Here is a 21,529-nt window from a genome sequence, read left to right as displayed (position 1 = left end):
CAGTGTTATCAGTCAAGCACTTAGTTTAAAGAAACTGGCACTCCCCTTCAAAAGGTACAAGTTCTTCCTTATCTCTTTAACACACACCATCAAGGTTTTAGCTTTCACAGTGCCATTTTTGTACATGGCAGTGCCCTGAAGCTGAACAGAAAAGGAAAATGCTGAGATGTGAAAATGATCAAGCAGTTCCTGAACTCAGAAACAGTGTGTGTATTCTAAACAATAAGACCTTAACTATCAGCTGTGTTAATTAAAAAAAAATCTTCAATATTAGCACTTTACAGATACTATTTAAAAATGCTTCCTGTGGCTAACTATAAACCTGGGTAAACAATAAAACCTTTTTTACATTCAGGCTGTGTTAATTAAAAGAAAATCTTCAATACTGACACTTTACAGATACTATTTAAAAATGCTTCCTGTGGCTAACTATAAAGCTGGGTTTGTGCAATGTCCAAATGTTTTATGCAATCCATCATGTATCAAAAAGTCATAATTCCTAGGAAAGAGAGGAAATTTACTGAAGTCTGAATGAAATTCAATAACTTCCCTAATTCCATGATAGCCTAGAATAAAAACCAATTGCATTCACAAATCATAATACCACTGGAACAAAAGAAAAATCTTGTATCTGATTAGAGCTTTAAGTTACAAAGGATCTTTATTTAACTTTGGTAGAGCTTATGCTTAGAAATAATGTATCTGGGAACTCTGAAATATTTCTCAGTTGCTGTCAGTGAAAAACATTGTGTACACTTTACTTTTTTTCCTATTTGTTAGGTCTATGAACATTGAGCTGAAAGGAGGCAACATATCCAGGTAACTCATCTGGATTGCAAAAATACTTAAAAGATTTATAATTAAAGAATTATTTCCCCTCATTCAATTCCTGTTTGACTGCAATTCCCTGAAGCTGACAAGGAAACAGTTATATATTCTAGCTAAATCTCAAACCTGGGGTTTCAAAGAAGTGGTGTCTGCTCAGAAGGCCAACTTCCAGGCCCAGCCACCCACACGTAACACCTGCAAGGACAGGACACACGCCAGGTCTGGGCAATAAGCCCAGCTGAAGACACGGGCCCTCTACAGAAACTTTTATCAGACACCGTGTAGAACCTGAGAGCAGCAGAGCTCAAACGGATCTGCGAGAGACCCAGATGACATTATCAGGTAATGCTCAACGAGGGCTCTCCTGCCAGGAGCCCTGCCAGACCCCAAATCTCACTCGGGGCTCTGCACTGCAGTTCTGGGGGGCAATCAGCAGAAGCAAGCACACAAATGTCCAGGTCCTTTGCAAGGTTCAATCCTAAATCACTAAGAGTATTTTGCAGCACCAGAATCTAAACTTTAATGCAAATTCTGTGCCTCAAGCATGAAAGCACTCTTTCCTGTTGCCTTAAAACACTTGTGCCACATCTTGAAAAGTCAGTTTGTTACAGGAGAGGACAAGATACTTGTTTTGGGCACCATCAGAGGGGCTAGACCTACCTCCTGCTGTGACAAGGCTTTTACCTGAAGTCCCATTTGCTGCTTTGAGGAGGGCAGTGGGGAGGGACTAGACAGTAAAACTTTTAACTAAGTTAGATTCTTGCTTCAGGTCAAAGCCAGAGGAGTGCAATCTGTGAGAACAAGACCCAATAATATATTATTTTGCTGAAAACAAAGACTAGACAAGTTTACTTAGAAAGCTACAGTGCTTTTAAACAATAATTTGAACTCTTTTGGATATCCATATAAGGCTGAGAATGCACTTTTACTGCCTTCATCACATTTAGTGTTAGAAAATTCTGAAATCATACCATGTTAAGAGACAAGATCTCCAAAAAGTCCATCTCTGTGCTGAGCAAAACTTGCAAATTTGATTCCTTAAATTGGGTAAAAGAGAAATGCTTTACCATGCTCTGGGCTCTATCTTGCCATTGTCCCTGAGTGCCAAGGGTGGAAACAGAGCAACTTAACTCACGAGAAAGAGCAGGAACATGCCAAGGGAAGAAAAAACATGTAATAGTATGACCAAGTGCCAATGACAGAAAGTGTGAAAGAAGAAGCAAGTACAAAAAAAGAACAGTTTGGGGAAAGGAGACAAGGTGAAGAACAGAACCATGTAAGAAAGGAGAGGCCAGAAACAGCACATAGTACATCCTAGGGAGAGCATTATAAACAAGTATTTAAATAAGAGAAAATCAAATTTTCTCTAAAAATCACTGTCTAAATTTTAACAAACACATCAAACCTCACTATAAGACACTGCTGGTGCTGGCCATCTGCTGTACTCAGCTGACAGAAGCCACCACTGCCACCTCAGGATGTGTTCATTTGTCAGCTGCTTCAGATTCCGGAGGGTACCTCAGTTAAAGGCAGGGCAGGGTGGGGGCTGAACAAAGATGTCACACTTTGCCATGGAACACACCGGGAGATGCCAGCTCTGCCGTGGGTTTGGTCACCTCCAACAAGAGGCAGTGAAACCGCAGCAGCTGCTGAGTGCAAGTGGAATCTTCGCACTCGACAGCAAAATTCCACAAGTACTCCCTCCCACGGCTCTACTTAAACCCATAATGGCAAATGCTAGTCAAAGAAAAATTAATCATCATACAAAATATAAAACATGAAAACAAAACAAGATGCAAAACTGCAGACCATTCATTTTCTTTATGCTGAAACTGTGTAAAGAACAGTAAGAAAACACTAAGAAAAACAACATTAAATGTAGAAGAGCAGTCACATCCAGGCCTTCTGCAAATTCATGATCTAGTTTCCTGCCTTACAACAGAATAATGTTTAGTGTTTAGTGCAAATACTTTTACATTTGTTTAGCAGGAATGAAGCACATTTTATTTGATTCTATTATTTTGCGAGAATGTGAAACACGATTAATTAAAAGCCCCCTAGAATTCTAATTGTTAGGAAAATATTTTCCTTTCTCACAAAAGGAATAATGTTTTTTTCAGACTAGAGAAGCCAGCTAAAAATAAAGCAAGGTTTTCCAAACTCCACAGGATTGCTTTGGTGTTAAAGGACATACTAGAGGCTTCTAGTACTGGCACCTTTGTGCCACGGTGTGAGTGACATGGTGGTGTCCAGTCAAAGGTCGCACTCGATGATCCCACAGGCCTTTTCCAACCTAATTCGTTCTGTAATTCTGCGTGTGATCCTCCCTGAGAAATTCTGTGTACGGCTCATACACGACACTCGGTTGGCAAGTTTCCAAAGGCACGTTTGGAATGCGGCCTGACACCGCCTCCCCAAGCTGCCCGGGGTGACGGCGGCCACCTCACCCACCCAGAGAGCTGCAGAGGTGCCCAGGCGACTCCCAAGGCCCTTCAACCTACAGCCCGATCTTCTTTAGCACAAAACACAGCGATACAACACGCCTAATTACAGGAACGACCAGAGCAGAGCCTAAACGCTAATCCCGCTTTATTCCCAGCCTAGCGACAACATTCATTCCCTCAGGAGCCGCAGCACCTCCGAACTTTCCTCCGCCGCTCCACATCCATCCCCCCCCCCCAACCCCAGCTCCGTCGCCGCGCACGCGCAGAGCGGTGGCGCGAGCCCCGCCCCTTTCCGGCCCCGAGCGCGCGACCTTCCCCCCGCCCGCGCGCTCCCCCGCGCTGCGCGGCCCGGCCAGCGGCGGGTGGGGCGCGCGGAGCTCGCGAGCGAGCCGGTAACGCCCCGCCCCGTGCCGTGCCGGCCGTTGGTCCGCTCGGCGCGCACGCGCCCTTCCTCCCACCCGCCCTCCCCCAACCGCGCACATGTGCGCTCCCTCCCGCGCGTGCGCCCTGCCGCCGAGCCGCCCCCACACTCACACCGCCCCCCGTGACGCCGGGCGGGCGCAGGCGCACTCCCCGCGCAGCCGATCTCGCGGCCCGCCCCGCCCTCGCGCATGCGCCGAACCCGCCGCTCCGCGCCGGCTGCCGCGCGTGTCCCCACCCCCGCTCGCAGGTGCGCGTGCGTAGTGCGCGCGGCGCCGTGCGTGGCGCGCCGCGCGGCGGGGGCGGGGGGGCGGGGCGGGTATATATAGAGCGCGGCCGGGGCGGCGGCCGCCCCCTTGTCCCCCGGCCGCCGTCGGAGCTGTGTGCGCAGTGCGTGTGCTCCGGACCACCCGGACACGCCGGCCCGGCCCCGCAGCACCATTTATTACTAAAAAAATATTTAAAAAAGCCAAAAAAAATCCAAAAATCTTAAAAAACCTTTTAAAAAAATAATCCTCTTTCCTCATCCAACCTTCCCGACAACCTTTCTGCAAACGGCCGGTTTGATATAAAATAACCCGGTGAAGCGAAGTCCCCGGACCCGGCGCAGCCGAGAGGAGACACACAGCGAGCCCGACCCCGCCGAGCGCAGCACTCGCCGCCGCCAGCTCCACCCGGCCCGCACGGCGCGACCCGACCCCCGCCCGCCCATCCGCCGCACCCGCCGCAGCCGTTGAGTCCGAGCGGCCCCGCGCCGCCTTCGCCGGCCCCGCTCGCACCGACCGCCGCGGCCTCCGCCTCGTCAGCGCCCCCCCCCGCGCCGGGAGACGGCGGCAGGATGAATCCCAGCGCCCCCAGCTACCCCATGGCCTCGCTCTACGTGGGGGACCTGCACCCCGACGTGACCGAGGCCATGCTCTACGAGAAGTTCAGCCCGGCCGGGCCCATCCTCTCCATCCGCGTCTGCAGGGACATGATCACCCGCCGCTCGCTCGGATACGCCTATGTCAACTTCCAGCAGCCCGCCGACGGTGAGTGCCGGGCCGCGGGCGCCGGCGGAGCCATGTTTGTCCCCTGCCCCCCGCCCCGGCCGCCGCCCCGCATCCATTTTGCCGCCCGGGACGGGGCGGACCCGGCGGGGCGCGGGGGGAAGTTGGCGGTGAGGCCGCCGCTTACACGCGGCCCGGGCCGCCCGCGCCTCGTGGCGGCCGGAGAAGCGGGGGGGAGGCGCTTCCGCGGATCCAGAGCGGCCGCGGGGCCCCGGCGATGGGCGGGGGAGCCCCGGTGGTCTGGCGGGGCTGCCCTCGCTGCCGGGGAGGGGATTGTGGGTGAGTGTGCGGGCGGCTCTTCACGTCCGTCCGAGCTGAAGGGTAGCTTGAGGAAAACATCGCAGTCATTAGCACCTTTTAATAACCGCGCAGGAGCTGGGTGTGTATGAGTGCGTGCTTGAGAGCCGGGAGAAGGAAGTAGGACGCACCGGCGTGGCTGGGTAGCTTCACGGGCGTCCAGGCCGAAGCGTTTGTTAAACACCATGGCAGGTCTGTCACGTGCAGGGAGGACATGGAACTACTCGGGCCTCCTTGTGCTTCTGCCTTACGTCGCTGGAGTCCGAGCTCTGCTCTCATTCCTGTCTCTTCGCAGTAAATTCTCTGACATTGTTTCTCCCAAGCCGCGTTTTTATGAAACTTGTTTTTTCATGAAGTGTTTTCACGCTGCTTCTCCGAAGTTATATCGGTAAAGAAACTTTATCTGCGGTTCTGCTCATGTTAGGAAACAAAATGTGATCCATTTGGAAGGTGTTTCACTAAAAGAACCAACTGTGACTGGTTCTAGGTTTTGTGAAGTCCAATTAAAAAAAAGTAATTGGCCAACTAGAAGATGCATGATTTCAAATACGGTTAAGTAAACAGTTTTCCATTATAATGGTTTTATTTTCAAGCATATGAAAGTGAGATACTTCAATTACAAACATTTCAAGCAATTAGATTTAACTGGCTTTCAGAGTTAGCTTTAGCATACAGCCATTATCAGATCAGACTTTGGTGTACCGATGATATCTGTATGTACGTAGTAAAAGTTACTGCCTCATCTTCTTAATAGGTAGATACTCCACCTGTTATCAGCTCTCTCAGTTCAGAGAGCCTTTGATTTATTCAGCCATGCTTTAGGATGAGACGATTTGAATGCTTGTTTTGACATACTTCCCTTTCAATAAATAAAAATATCTGGTACAGTTTCTCAGAAAAATAAGGGGTTAGCACAGGTCAGTACTGTGATATAATAATGATATAATAGTGATATAATAGTGTCAGGGTATAAGTGTCACAGTGCTATAATAATGTCAGGGTATAAGGTGAAGGTGATTTAAATGCTGCTTCTCCTTAGTACTGACAGACTTCCACAAGGGCTGACTTTATCATTGTCATTAGTTGTGCAACCAGTGCCTTTTGTGACTTGGTTTGTAATTTGTCAAATGTGGGAACAAATAGAGCTTTTTCACCTGAGCAGTGCTTAATTCAAATTTTGAATATGCCTCTCAGAAAGATGCTGTTACTCCAAATGTTGTGTTTTTCAGGCTTTGGGAGACGCACATATTTTGGTTTATAACTGGTCCAGTTCAGCTAAAAGTATTTCTCATCTTTATCAAACCTGCGCCTGGCATATATCTGGAAGCAGTTGTTTAAAATGCACTTCAATAGTATTGCAAGATTATGCTTATTGAAAATTTCCAGACTTTTATATTCTTGGCAAATACCTAGAAAGCATTTGCTGGGGGCTTTGTGTAGGCTTTTTGTAGTCTGGGGGCTTTTTAATGTCGATTTACAGAAACCTTAAAATAGGAGTTTTGAGGGTGAATGGTTAATCTTACAATCATCCTGGTTTTATTTTGATTCCAAACTAGATATCTTTTTTTGCTTTGGCCAAATTTTTAGCTACATCGCAGTCTATGCCTATTAAATAGCTAGTAACAACTACCTTGGGTTTTGAAAAATAGCTTTGAAGGTGTGCTTTACATCACCAGCTGTCTGTAAAGGACTGATCTCAAAGCTCTTCTAAAAACTAATTAGGCCTGATGATGCATGTGTGAGGTATGCACACATGTCAGAGTTGTGACTTTTGTGAAATTGAGTCATAGTCTGGAGTAAAACTCAAGCAATCTTCTTTAATCACTAAACTGGAAACATTCTTGAGTAATCTGAAACTGCATCAGAATCCTTTGGATTTTTAGAATGGTTGTGTTTCCAGAGGTTTTTTGTTTCATACCTACTGCTGTTTACCTTTAGCACAGGTTGGCATTAAGTGTATATTCTGAGTGATTTTGAAATTGTTCAAGTGGACTGTCCAGTTGCTCACGACTAAAATGGGAGCTGGTGAGTCATTGAATGAGAGCTCCAGCAGAATCAGCAGAAGTACAGCCCGGGTAGGTGTGTCCATTGGTAACAAGTTCGCTGCTGAACGGAGCAGCCTTCTGCGACTGGCCCAGCCTTTTATGACTGAAATGTAAGGAAAGTGAGCCAGTTTCACTCGTTGGGAATTTTAATGAGAGTAGCTTGTACCTGGTTGTAGATGGAGTCTAGTAATGTTTTAAAAATCTACCATGGAATGACAATGTGTCGATTCAGCAGAAAAACTTAATTTTTTTGTATTCCTGCTCCCAAGGAGAGATGAGGAGAGCTGTTGAAGTTTCCATACTGTCCTCGTGGAGAAATTGCCCTGGTCTAAGACACAGGCTCACTGTTTAAGAGTGGTGATGTTTAAAAAGGACCCATGGACCTACTTTCAGTCAGATGGCTGGGAAATGTGTCTAGGAAAACACATTTTTGAGGAGTGTCAGGATTATTCTAGAAGCAATTAGCATGAATTAGAAAAGCCTCTTTTCAAGTAAAGGAAGCCCTGTTACTACTTCTGGAAATAATGAACTGTTTGTTGCTGGCACATCTATTGGTGCTGGCAGTAATAATTCCAATGACTTCCAGGGCAGTAGTGAAGTCTTATAAGTTTCTACTGTGGCCAGTCTGATAGCCACAGGGTTTTTTTCCTTTTTTGTTTTTTTTTTAATATCCTCCCCCCTCCCCTTTTGTACTATAGAGCCTTCCAATGATTTTTATTTCTCATTAACACTATCTAGGTTGCCTTCTCTCTCCTGCTTAATTTATATTAAAGTTTTTGAAAGCTTTACTAACTTATTTAGAAGACTGGCATCTAGTTTTTGTGGCTTCAGTTTAAATAAGTTGCTGAGTTGCTGCTGTCATGTGAATATGGTAATAATATCAATAATCTTTTCCCCCATTAAAATGTTAGATGTCCATGTCTTTATATGTGTCTTTCAGATTATATAATCTTTAAATTTATTTCTAATCTGAAAATGTCACAAGAAAGGATATAAAACATGGTATATCAGCTGAATCCCAGGCTCAATGCAAATTGTCTTTGGCCATGGCATGCAACAATATCGCTCAAGACAAAAGCAGCACTTAGAGAACAAAACCAAAAGTAAGGGTTTTCACAATGTGATTGGCCTTGGTCCTCCCCAAAAAAATTTAACTGATACGGTTGCTGTATTTAAACTATCACTAATCTGATTTCAGTCTTGTTAACATCATATTGTTTTGATATTTGCAAATTACAGTGAAGTGAGTTAGTACCCATGGGTGTGACTTCAGGTATTTATTGGGACTTTTTTCAGTGTTATTCCAGACTTACAGGAACAGGGATGAAAAGGGACTGCTGTACTCTAGAACTATTGCTCTTTTGTGCTTAAATACACAAGATGAATAACATCACAGGCATGTCTTGTGGCTTTGAAGAGACATGTGAAAAATGAGCAAGTCTTGATACTTCCCCATCTAAATACAAAAGAAATTTTACATGCAGGATTTGAAGTTAGTTATGGAGTTCTACTGGAAAAACTACTCCATTGGAGTAACAAAACCTGGTTTACATTATCCTGCTTTGCTGTTTTAATGCTTGCACCTTCATTGAGCTTATATATATTTCATTGTGAGCTTTTTAAATATATGTATCATTTCAGATTTTCTAAACTAAGTAAGTGCCAGTTTTGAATCTCTTTGAACTGTCTCTTGTTCAGAATTTCATTACAGATCTTTTTGGTCACTGAGGAAGTTCTGTGGAATAACTGCCTGAATAAGGCTTGAATGTCCATCTAGCAAAGAAATTTTGGGGGTATTGGTGGCATAGGTGTTTTTATGTTAACATTTGCAAAAGGCCTCGTATAGGCACAAGCAGTACCCCTGAAAGCATTTTCATTGACATGGTATACATCTGTGATACGGGAGAAGCCACTGATTTTCGCAAATGTTAAAACTTCGTATCAGCTGCCCCTTGCTGTTTTTTCTTCTGTCACTGTAGCGTCTTTTCATAGATCTAGTCTTATGGGCCAATGAGATTTCTGCAGCTTTCTCAGCTGACTTGTGCAGCTTTTGCTGATGAGTTATTGCCAGTTTTTCCTTGCATACACAAGAGTACACTGGAGGCTTGGGTTTGCAGCTTGGTGATGGTGCTGGACACGAAATAATAAAAATATTAAGAATTGTACTTCAGCTGGTATTTGTGTGCTTATTAAGACAATTAGCATTTCCTACTAATTCCATAATGTTTTTCCAGCTGAACGAGCTTTGGACACCATGAACTTCGATGTCATTAAAGGCAAGCCAGTGCGCATCATGTGGTCTCAGCGCGATCCATCTCTGCGCAAAAGCGGTGTAGGAAACATCTTCATCAAAAACTTGGACAAATCAATTGATAACAAAGCTTTGTATGACACATTTTCTGCTTTTGGGAACATCCTGTCTTGTAAGGTTAGTGGAAAATAAAATGTGTTGACGCACAAACTCCTCAGTTTATGCTGGAAACATTCCATGGGTATTACAACAAGGTTTTTCATTATAGGTGGTGTGTGATGAAAATGGATCCAAGGGTTATGGATTTGTGCATTTTGAGACACAAGAAGCTGCAGAAAGAGCTATTGAAAAAATGAATGGTATGCTGCTTAATGACCGCAAAGTGTAAGTACATAAATAAGTATTTGGGCATCAGCAAACTGAAATTCATTTTAGGGCAGATAAAGATTTAAAAGCTTACCTAGGAAAGGAAGGTTGTTCTGAAAATTTCTAATTTTCAGAAGATGTAGAGTTTTAGTGCTAGGGATTTTAAGAATTGTATCACCTGCTTGTTCTGGAGTCAGTCTAAGTTCAAAAAGACAAATAATGGACTCCGGAGGAAGAAAATCACTGTATTAATTGTCTTACGAGCCAGTGCTGTAATGAAGATCTGGGATCTTCCCTGGTTTTCTGATCTTACTGGTCTGAGATAAAATACAATCCATTGAGTATTCTGAATAATACGTCCTTTATAAAACTTGTGAGATAAGTGTATTATCCATATTTTGGAGTCAGCTGATACTTAGCACTAAAGGGTGCTTACTTGGCACTAAAGAGTGGTCAGATTAGACTAATATTTTTGTATGAATGTCTGTTAATATCTAGGCATATCTAGGGAGTAGAATATAAAACTTAGAGAAGTGCAATATTTTAAACGTTATCACTATTCTACATTGTAGGGAAAAAATGTTGTTTGGCAACTTCTTTACTTAGGCTGGGGGAGTGAGTGTGCTTCACAGCTATACCTAAGGGATCATTGTGGTGTTTGGTATCATTGCAAAATAACAGCTTTCTATATACTTAGGAGGGTTTGGAAAAAGGATAACAGAAATCAGCATCAGTTTACTGTCATGGATTATTTTTATATGTAGAGATGGATACATCAAGACACATACAGGGGAAACATACATTTTGAAACTTTGGTTTTCCTGCTTGTTCTGTTCTTGACTGACATATTGTGGATGTTTTCATTCAGCGTCCATTGTTATACAACTTTAAAATAGTACAAATGGTCAGCATGCAGTCCCGAGAGCGCAGGAGTAAAATCATGAGTAATATCATGAGAGCTGGTTTTGCTTTGAATTTCTATTCAGGCTAGTCTTTTAGAAATCAATTAAAACACTTCACTATCAAAATCTGCTGAATACATTGCACTTCTATTCTTACCATACTTGATTGCTATAAATTAGGTGGAATTGTCAAAGTTTAAAAATTGCTTAGGTACTGTATGCTGCTGTATCACATTTGCCAAATTTGTGACTATAAAGTTAGAGCCTGCAATAAAATTTGAAAGTAGGAGTTTACAGTCAGAAATCAGTGTCAGCCATGTACAGTCTGTGCTAGGGCATGTCCTTGGCCTGCAGAATGTTGTGTTCAGGTTCTGCTCATTTTCCACCAGTATGAGCTAACCATTGGTGTTCCCAGCCAATTTGCAACAGTGTTCATCTCAAGAGCAAGTTGAACTATTTATTTCTCTATGCCTAAAAACAAAGTCTGTGATACAGGCTGGAGAGGTGTGCTAGGGAGGAGGGGGGCAGTTAGTTAAATATCTCTTGCTTAAAAACTGAATCAGAGAGTGGTAACTGCTTTTAGGCTACTTTTAGGGATTATGCTGTTAGCTAGAATTTCTGTTCAGCCTCTTAGTACTCTTTCCATTGTCAAGCTCTTGTTGTCAAAAGCTCTTTTATAAGAGTGAACAATCTCACCGATGGCTTGAAAAAATTTTCTTGCCTTGTAAGTGGGATAAACATGCTGGTGTAGCAAAGGACAGTAGAGTTGTTTTTCTGACTGAGTTTTATCATAAATATTTTATCTAAAGAATTTTATACCTATAGTGAACGAGACTGATTAGGAATAAAATACAATGCCAGAGGATTAAAGTAAATTTTTAAACCTTGAGACACTTCCTTTAATCTGTATTACTCTGTTCTTCCTGCAACCAGATTTGTTGGAAGGTTCAAATCCCGCAAGGAACGTGAGGCAGAGCTTGGAGCCAGAGCAAAAGAATTCACCAATGTTTACATCAAAAATTTTGGAGAAGACATGGATGATGAGAGACTTAAGGAACTCTTTGGCAAGTTTGGTAATGTCTTAATGTTTATCTAAACACAAGTGAACTTCACTTTACTACATGTGTCTTATCTGTACAGTGCCTTGAAATACAAGAAATCAGGGCTGTCTGATGTTGATGTAGAAATGTAATAAAGGTTTCTGAAAAGTTGGTACTTAATTCCAGTTTCAGATTCAAAAATGCAGTAATACCTGAGTTTTAAATAGGCAGAATATAATATTTAATCCTGCCATGAGAACTGTTTTCAGTAATCTGGAAGTAATCGTGTCTATGGGTTCTGCAGTGTTCTCTGGTTTAGTACAGATTGATTTTATAAGTGCACCTACAGGATGTGTGACTAATGAATTTGCTACTGCTTTCATTGACCTGCAAACTTACCTCTGTTATTCAGTTGCATTGTGGTGGTTGACCTAATAGAAAATTACAAGGAACTATTCCAGCACCAAGCTGTGAGGTTCTGCCTTGATCCTCAGTTTACGCACAGGGCAAAATTATGGTGGACATATGACCATGGTGTAGTAATGTATATGATGTGTTACCATCAAAATAGGAAATGGCACATCCCTTAATGCCATTAGAGGTTCTTCACGTTCTATTTTCAATCTAACCTTTTTTTAAAATTTATTTTCTTTCTTGTATGCTTTTACTGTTCTCCAGTGGATATTATGTAAAGCAAGGAAAAGCCTTGTACAAGAGATACCCTGTAGCAGCCTTAAACAGCATGAACAGGAAATTCCTTTCTGCTCTTTGAGTATCTGTGGTTGAAACAGTAGCAAATTTAGCTGCTACAGCTAAATTGGCTACTCCAGTTGAGTCTGTGAACTGCAGTTTTTTAGAGGTTATGAAATTGCTGAAGTAGGATGGCCTTTCACCAGGATAGTGAAATGTATACCTAATTGCAAGGCCTTCCTCTGGCTTTTTCAGTACCTGCTTCAAAGCATGGAAGCACTAATACTTTTCAAGTGTCATAATTTTTAATGATGAAACAAATTTAATTCACTTTGTGGTAAAATTTTCTTTCACTTTGAGGTGAAATTTTGGTTGAAAATAGATTAGAAAAAAAATTCAGCGTGAAGGACTTCAGCCATAATGGCTGAAGGTTCATCAGGGCAAATTAGTAATTTCATATTAATGGATGACATTTACTTGATACTATTAGTGCAGGAGTCTTTTGTAATACGAGTGAAATAAACTAAACATTATCTTTTAAAGAGAATGTTCAAAAGGTGAGAAGAATACACTGTCTATGAAGCATAAGTATTTCATTTTCTTTTTAGGTCCTGCTCTAAGTGTGAAAGTTATGACTGATGAGAGTGGAAAATCCAAAGGCTTTGGCTTCGTTAGTTTTGAAAGACATGAAGATGCCCAAAAAGTAAGCTTTTGGACTTAATTTTGGGAATCCTGTAACTGACGCCCAAATAATATGTTTCACTGAGTCATTTAGGTTTTTTTAATTGGTCAAGGACACTACAAAAAGAGGTGCTCACTGCCTAAATTACTTAGCAGAGTTTCTGTCATTTAGAACGCTTTCTTATGAGCAAATGTCAGTTGGTCTGAGAAACCTGTTAAGTCAAGATGCTCTGGTACAGCTGGAACTAGTGTAGAAATGGGGAATCTTGAATAATTTTAAAACCTGTTGTAGTGTGGCTTAAAGATCTCAGTGATATTTGTCTCTCACATGCTGAGCAATATACAGCATAGTAAATTACTACATCTCTGAATCATCAGGTCCAGTTTGGTTGCACAGAATGTTTGTGCCTTTCTGCCTTTTGCACAGAAGGCAGAAAGAATTGTGTTTTCTGCAGAGTCAGCAGGAAAGCTATTAGTTTTATAAAGCATGTTTGGCATAACTGTGAAAAAATAGTCATAGAGCCCTGTAATGTTGCTTTTACTCTGAGGGTAACTTTGGAAAAAGGGTCCTTTTTTTTTTGTGTACATGTCTATATCATGCCAGTATGCTGTGTAACCTAATTTTTTGTCAACTGGTTGCTTTGATTTGTTAGTTTACTGTGACAGTAGGGACATAGCATCAGGAAAAAAATGCAGTACAAAACAAACAAAGTTTGCTTTTCAAAAGGCATTATAGTGATTTGTCAGTACTGCAAGTATCCAAGCGAGAGATTAGAACAAATCCTGTTTGTCTTTAGAACATCTTCATTTTTCAGTCTTGCATACATTAATTGATGAATAGTTTCTCTTACTGTAGTCAGAATCACATGTGGGGTGTTTTAAGTAACATAAAATTCCAATATCTCTGTAAAAATGTCTAATGGCTTTGATCATAAACATATACAATGAACTGGTGACTTCTGGTTTTAAATTAATTGAGTTAATAAATGCCAGAGTTTTTACGTGTGAAGAGCTGTAACTCAAAAACGGTATGAAGGAAAGAAGTTCACATTTTCTTTCTTCTAATTATTTCCTTAATGAAAGACTAAAAATGAAAAAAAAGAGTGTACATATAATGTATAGTCTAACATTTAGTATAAAAAAATCTGGTAGATATTACAGTTTCAGGTGTTACTTTTAAAGACAGAACTAGGTGAATTAAAGATTTTCAACATTATTTGCTTACTCTTTTATTTGCTTTTCTCTGCCATTAGCAAGTTAAGGCTGGAGAAATAGTTCTTGCAACTTGGGTTTTTTCCTCCAGCTTCATATAAAAAAAGTGGTTTGCATCCCTTGTGACTTGTTTTCAACAAGACAGAAGCATACTTGGAAAGCAGTTTTCATGTTACAAAAGTGGGGAAGTCTTAGGGTATTTGGTTTCAATTAGTGGTATTTTAAGATGGATTAGCTCTTTCTCTAGAATCCTTATGTAGATTTTTAATTTGAATTGCATTTTTTGTGTGTCTGAAAAATGCTGGAGTACAAAGCACTGCTAACTTGTTGTTTGTCAATGAAGGCTGTAGATGAAATGAATGGGAAAGAGCTCAATGGAAAACAAATCTATGTTGGCCGGGCTCAGAAAAAGGTGGAAAGACAGACGGAGCTGAAGCGCAAGTTTGAACAAATGAAGCAGGACAGGATCACCAGATACCAGGTTCAGTTTTAAATCAAGAGGGCTAACTCTATTATAAGATGTTCTAAGATTTACACAGAACAATTGCTTTTAAAAATAACTTGTCTGTTTCCTTAGGGTGTAAACCTTTATGTGAAAAATCTTGATGATGGGATTGATGATGAGCGTCTCCGAAAAGAGTTCTCCCCATTTGGTACAATCACTAGTGCAAAGGTAAAGTTTGTAGATGTGCTCATCTGTTCTCTGAAAATGAATAGTGATCTGTCACCAAAGAAAAGTTGATTTCATTCAGTAACAAATGTGACCCACTGTAAATGTGGACATCAGCTTTCTTGATTATTGTACGTCAGGTTAAACACCATATGATCATTCTTTCTTAAAATAAAGTAGTGAGACTAGTGTGAAAAAAAAAATACATCTTTCAGTGCAGTGTTGTGCTCATTATTATTTTAATGAGATTTTCATCTCTCTTTGGATAGCAGTTAGCTATTTATTACACAATAATACTCATTTATGTAAAATACTCAGTTAAACAGACCTGTGCTCTCACTTCTAATAAGCTGAAACAAGAAACTCATGCAAGTTGAATAGATGTGACACAGAAGACCTAGTGTAAAAACTAAATTTTGTACTGACAGGTGATGATGGAAGGTGGCCGCAGCAAAGGATTTGGATTTGTATGCTTTTCGTCACCAGAAGAAGCCACCAAAGCAGTCACAGAAATGAATGGTAGAATTGTGGCTACTAAACCATTATATGTAGCTCTAGCCCAGCGTAAAGAGGAGCGCCAAGCTCATCTCACCAACCAGTACATGCAGAGGATGGCAAGTGTAAGAGCAGTACCTAATCCTGTAATCAACCCCTACCAGCCAGCACCTCCTTCAGGATACTTCATGGCAGCTATTCCTCAGGTACGTGGAGAGATGAGTAACTGAATATTTTGTATTGCATATAAAATCTGCTTAGATATAACAGTAAATAGAACTCCTAGCATGTGTCTGTGATTTCAGCATTTTAATCTCTTAGTGGGAGGATGCTGGGCTATTCAGCATGCCTTTCACAGACAACAAAGTTAAGTGATGTTGTTGTGTTTGGCAGACTCAGAACCGTGCTGCGTACTATCCTACTAATCAGCTCGCTCAACTTGCTAGACCTAGTCCTCGCTGGACTGCTCAGGGTGCCAGACCTCATCGTAAGTCAATCTTTACCTCTTTCCAGTGATTGCTGTAAACTCCATAGCATTTACCTTTGCGCTTTCAGATAGATTTTCATGGCAGTGCTGTATTAGTCTTCTGTTTGTCGTGTTGTCATCACTCAGCATTTCAGCATGTAACAGTATATTTTTTCTAAACCATAGCATTCCAAAACATGCCTGGTGCGATCCGCCCAGCAGCACCCAGACCACCGTTCAGTACCATGAGACCAGCTTCTTCCCAAGTTCCACGAGTCATGTCAACGCAGCGTGTTGGTGAGTTTGATTTGTGCAAACTTTAAGTATTGGACTTCCATTCCAATTTTGCTGCATGATCTCGCATAATAAACATTTGTAAGTTTAATATCACACGTGATATTCCTAATGAATAGGCTAATATCACCTTCTAGTAATTGCTTTAAATACTGTCCCAGCAAAGACTCCAGCTGTGATCCCATCTCTTCAGGATGAAGCACTTACTCTTGTGTGCACTTCAGTAATACTGTAAGATGGCTTCTGTAATTTCTAAACATAGTTGCAGCAATTGTAATAATAGGTTGCATGTAGAAATATTGACATGATACAATTTCTTACTAATTTTTTAATATTTTACATATAACTACTTATTATTGTGAGCCAGTATCATGAATGCAAAATCTGCACATCGCTGAATGAACCAGAATCGACTGTAATCGTGGAATGGTTGGGTTGGAAAGAACCTTAAAGCTCATATATTTCAGCCCCAATGCCAGAGGCAGGGAACCCTCCACTAGACCAGGGTACTCAGAGCCCCATCCAGGCTGGTCTTACACATCTCCAGGGATGAGGAGTCCACAACCTCTCTGAAGGCATAACTCTCCCAGAACGCATCAGACAGTCGTTCAGTTCCTAAAAGTATCTTTTTTGAATGACTGACATGTGCTCAGGAAATCAAATGTCCATTAGTTTATAATGAAATTATGTTAATACTCAAAGTGGATTTTTTATCACGGATCTTTTTTCCAGTAGCATGTGAAAACAGCAGTTCATCAATGAAGTGACTGGAAATGAGCATGCAGTAAATGTCAAGTTTGGAACCTTTGCATGTGACCAGTGATGTGACAGTTGACAATACTATTAAGATGAATCTATAACACAATACCTAAATTAGGTATTTGATTCAAGTTGGTTTGTTGGGCAAAGTAATTATAATAATAATTATTATTATTCACACATAGAATTCTGTTACTATTTTTTCAGCTAATACATCGACACAAACGATGGGTCCACGTCCTGCAGCAGCAGCTACTGCAGCCACTCCTGCCGTGCGCACAGTACCACAGTACAAATACGCTGCGGGTGTTCGCAATCCTCAGCAGCACCTCAACACGCAGCCGCAGGTCGCTATGCAGCAGGTGTGTGGTCTGGGGAGCTGCTCCGTGCTTTTACTCGTGTTCTGTGCACAGGAAGGTGGGGAGGGTGATGGGAGGGCAGTTCAGGCTCTGCATCATGGCAGTAGAGTAAAAGCACTAGGGAGTTAAGTATATTTGAAGTTTACCTGGGACGGCATGTGATCCCATATTGCTTTGTTCTTTTCAGTTCCCTCATACCTTAGTCTAAATTCTTGTGTTTGCTCCTCAGTGGAGCAGTTTCTAATAATCTTCAGCATCATCACTCAGCTCTAACCAGTAATATTTGATTAAATAGGCATAGTTGTTAATTTCTTTGATGTTTCTGACACTGTAGGCATTGTGTATGCTGAGTTGTGAAATACTGCCTGTTTGAAGTTGCACCTAATTATGAGCCAGGGTTTAATTTTCAAATGTTAAATTAATTTGCAGCCTGCTGTCCATGTGCAAGGCCAGGAACCCTTGACTGCTTCCATGTTGGCTTCTGCCCCTCCACAAGAACAAAAGCAGATGTTAGGTATGTACATAATACCTTTCTCTCCGCATTTGTAGCGGAAGGACAGTACACTTGTTCAATCTTTAAATGCAGAGTAAATGGTTTTAGCAGTAGAAATGTTTGTTTTCCCTTATCTCTTAAATTCAGGCTGGATTTGTCCCTGACTACCTCTCTTCTTTCTAGGTGAACGTCTATTCCCCCTTATTCAAAGCATGCACCCTACTCTGGCGGGTAAGATCACTGGTATGTTGTTGGAGATTGACAACTCTGAACTCCTCCACATGCTCGAGTCTCCTGAGTCTCTTCGTTCGAAGGTGGGTGGACTTTTGCCTTGCACTGGTTCTCTAGGTGGTTAAGTCTACGCTGATCTAACAGTTGTTCGTGCTGGCACAGTGGAGTAACAGCAATGCAGTGGTGGCTCAGGGCAAGAGTATCCTGTTACCGAGGGTGACAGTGACTTACATTGCATGAACTGGAATTGTAATGTTCTCGTTTTTCTTTTCAGCAATGTAGGCATTGTTTATATGCATAATTTTCACTGTGTTATTAACTTAAAAATACAAAAATTGCTGAGCTTCCCTTAATTAATTTTTCATTTGTACTTAACAGGTTGATGAAGCTGTAGCCGTACTACAAGCCCACCAAGCTAAAGAGGCTGCTCAAAAGGCAGTTAACAATCCCACTGGGGTTCCAAGTGTTTAATAAGTAAGTTTGGACGCTGTAGTTCTATAGGTTGACTAAGGCAAGTGTTTGGTCCATGGCCTTGCAAGCAGCATGTGTCCAGGCTCTGTGTCATGTGCAGCCAGAGGAAGTAGCAGCTATGGTAAACAAGCTTCTGTGCTCACTTGGTTAGCAAAAGCTACTGACATGTCATTGTTTCTAACAACACATTTAGCTGGAGTTAGCTCTAGGCATGTGTGCAAAAATGCTGCCATTCATACTATTGAGAACAACTTGTGGAATTGAAATAAGCTTAAGATGGTATTCCAACTCCCTTTTTCTTAGAAATAAAAGAGCTTATTTATACTGTAGTTTGTATATACTTACCAAATTCTAAAATGGTCTAGTAAGTGAAAACTAAACTGACATTGCATTTGGGTGAATTTAATGTCAGTTAAAATAGTGATTTTTCTTCATTGCTTTCTGTGGGGTTGGTATCTTAACTGTGCATGACAGAGGCAATGGTGGTACCTTAACAATTTTGATAGGGAAAAAATGTGAAGTTGGGGATAAAAAGGAATCTGTTATCTCTTCTGTCTAGTTAGGTTTTGCCTGTAAACTTGTTTTCCACATTTGTAGATATCATTTGAAGGTGCCTGATTTAACATTTGATCCCATAACATTTTCCTTTCAGAGGCAGAATTTGAGTCATGATTTTTACACATTTGTGTTTTTGGAGATCAGGGCTGAATAGGTTGTCTCTCCTGAACTAAGATGCCCATACTTTGAGACCATCACGCCATCTGCTCCATGATGTTTTAGTAATTGGAAATTGAAAATACTGCTAGGGTAGTTATTTGATGAGCCTCAAGAGTAGAGGTGCCCCGCAGTCAATCACAGTAACATTGTGCTTTAAAGCAGGGCTGTCTGAGGGACTGTCCAGTTCTAAAGTCAGTGTTGTCTTGCCAAGGATCAGACTTTTGAATACTTTAGTGTCCCCTAAAAAGTGGGAGGACCACTGATATTCTGTTTCTAAAGAACTTTGGTGTCATTGAAACAATGAAAGCCCAGAGTGCTGCAAGGTGTACAGTAGTAGAAAACAAGTGAGAAAACATGCACGGTGCTGCTTTTGTTTTAAAACATAACAACATTGCTTTTCTTCACAGAGCTATCCGGGACTACAATCTAGAACTTCGCTTCACCGAAGAAAAAAAAAATCTAAACATGGAAAAACTATTAAATATTGAGAAAAACATTGCAAAATATAAAATAAATAAAAAAAGGAAAGGAAACTTTGAAGCTTACGTACAGAGCAACGCCGGGGCTAGCAAAACAGATGCTAGTCCTAGATTACTTATTGATTTAAAATTTAAAAAAAAATAGTAAAATAAAAAATACAAATTAATGTTTTATAAACCCAGGGGAAAAGAATTTTCAGCACAGTACAAAAATTTAAAGCATTCCTTTCTTTAATTTTGTAATTCTTTACTGTGGAAAAGCTCAGATTATCACCACTGTTTTAGTTGACAGTGAGAATTGATAGCTGAGCAAAGAAACATAATTTGGATTATAAAATTCTTGGTTTAATAAAAATTCCTTAAACACTGACTTACTTGTGATGGTTTCTTTTGTACAGTGTGCTTTTCAAAAGCTTGTCATCCAGAATGCCAAGTTAGAATCCCACTCTATGGTATGTTTTGATGGATTGTAGAGAAGATAAGACTACACCTGTAGACTGTCTTCTGAGTAATAGAAGTGAAGGGGGAGGGAGGAAGTGTTTGGGTTTTTTAGTAAATTGCTGGTTGATCTGAATCTGGTCTAGTGTACAATAGCACAGAAATAATTCTGTCTTCACTCAGGGTTGATGGGGTCTTCAAGTCAGTTTGTGTCCCTAAAGGAGGTTTGCAGTGGAATGGCCAATGGCACTAAAGTGAGAAGAGGCAGCATCAACACCTGAGCTGTTTCATTTGCTATAGAGCCATACTGAGGTTGGGAGTTTCGCGGGATTAATACATAAATGCTTAATCAAGCTAAGTGTTAAATGCGTGAACGAGAGAGACAGTAAAATTGCTTTTGTTGTAAAACAAACTTTTACTGTGTGAATTTGCAAATACACTGAAGCTTGTCCATCCACAGATGGATTATCCTACAGTTGCTGCCTTGCTTTTTTGTTTTCCCCTTTCTGCAGATCTGTGGAATAAAAAAGGGTATTTCCTACCCAGTTTAGCCCATAATTGGCTCTATAAGTTGCTTTTTCAAAATCGATAATGCAAAAGGAGAAATGAAGTAGTGGAGATGGCATGTCCTGCTTTTACAAAGAAGAGGGTAAAACCTGGCAGGCTGGGGTGGGGAAGAGGCACAAAGATCTGTTAGTCATGGAGGAAGGCATGACCAGTAGCCACTGTAATCTGCTGGGTTTCAGTTACTATATGTGAAGAATACAGATTCTATGGAATTCATAAGAAGGGGTTTGTTTGTTCTGGAAGGCTCTGAAATCTGTTGTGTGGTGGGAATGCCAGTGTTCTCTGATCTGTTGTTGCAGTCAAAGCACTCCCGTATGTTTTCTGAAGTCCAGCAAAAGACAGTTCAGGAGCACCCTTATTTTTCCCCTTTTGCAAAGGGGAAAATTTCAGATTTTCTGTTACAGAATTTGAGAAATAAGCCTAGCACAATGAGGTGAAATTGGTCTGGTGTAAATGGAATCTAATTAAAATCCTTTGCTGTAAAAAGCATTAGGTTAAACTTATGTAAGTCTTACACTCAGTCCTGTCCTGATGGCGGCAGACTGGGATAGTCTTACTGAGGTGTGTGACTAGAATTAAGAATTTTTGAAATTGGGTGGTAAATCCTACAAAAGAGGCCGTTCAAGCAAGATATGTACATCTTAAGAGCCTGAATGTATAACCTTGATTTTATGTAATGTCAACTACAAAAACATTTAAACTTTGAAGACAGTTTTAATGACCTAAAAATACTTAGTGCCATAATGGAAATGCTGAAGCATCTGATGATATTAAAAGTTTAATGGAAGATCTAAAGGATATTACAAAAACCTATTTTCAGGATTCTCGGGGCACTAGCAAGAAAGTAAGAGGCCACCTCACTTCT

The 21,529-nt window shown here is 41.2% G+C and overlaps 1 protein-coding gene across 1 annotated transcript; it reads left to right on the top strand.

Annotated features, from left to right (window-relative positions):
• Positions 1 to 4,003: 4,003 nt before the first annotated feature.
• Positions 4,004 to 20,026, top strand: PABPC1 (poly(A) binding protein cytoplasmic 1). The gene is made up of 15 exons (XM_038128389.1): positions 4,004 to 4,723; positions 9,318 to 9,511; positions 9,603 to 9,718; positions 11,536 to 11,675; positions 12,941 to 13,035; positions 14,569 to 14,706; positions 14,803 to 14,898; positions 15,324 to 15,596; positions 15,784 to 15,877; positions 16,043 to 16,153; positions 17,117 to 17,271; positions 17,698 to 17,782; positions 17,945 to 18,075; positions 18,371 to 18,466; positions 19,588 to 20,026. Exons 1-14 carry the CDS (start codon positions 4,531 to 4,533, stop codon positions 18,461 to 18,463), a joined length of 1,914 nt encoding a protein of 637 aa, XP_037984317.1. The 5' UTR covers positions 4,004 to 4,530; the 3' UTR covers positions 18,464 to 18,466; positions 19,588 to 20,026.
• Positions 20,027 to 21,529: the final 1,503 nt, after the last annotated feature.

Source organism: Motacilla alba, chromosome 2 (genome assembly GCF_015832195.1).
Source record: "Motacilla alba alba isolate MOTALB_02 chromosome 2, Motacilla_alba_V1.0_pri, whole genome shotgun sequence".
In the NCBI taxonomy this organism is placed as follows: domain Eukaryota; kingdom Metazoa; phylum Chordata; class Aves; order Passeriformes; family Motacillidae; genus Motacilla; species Motacilla alba.
Note: the sequence above shows the minus strand (reverse complement) of the source record. Positions and strands in the feature narration are given on the sequence as shown.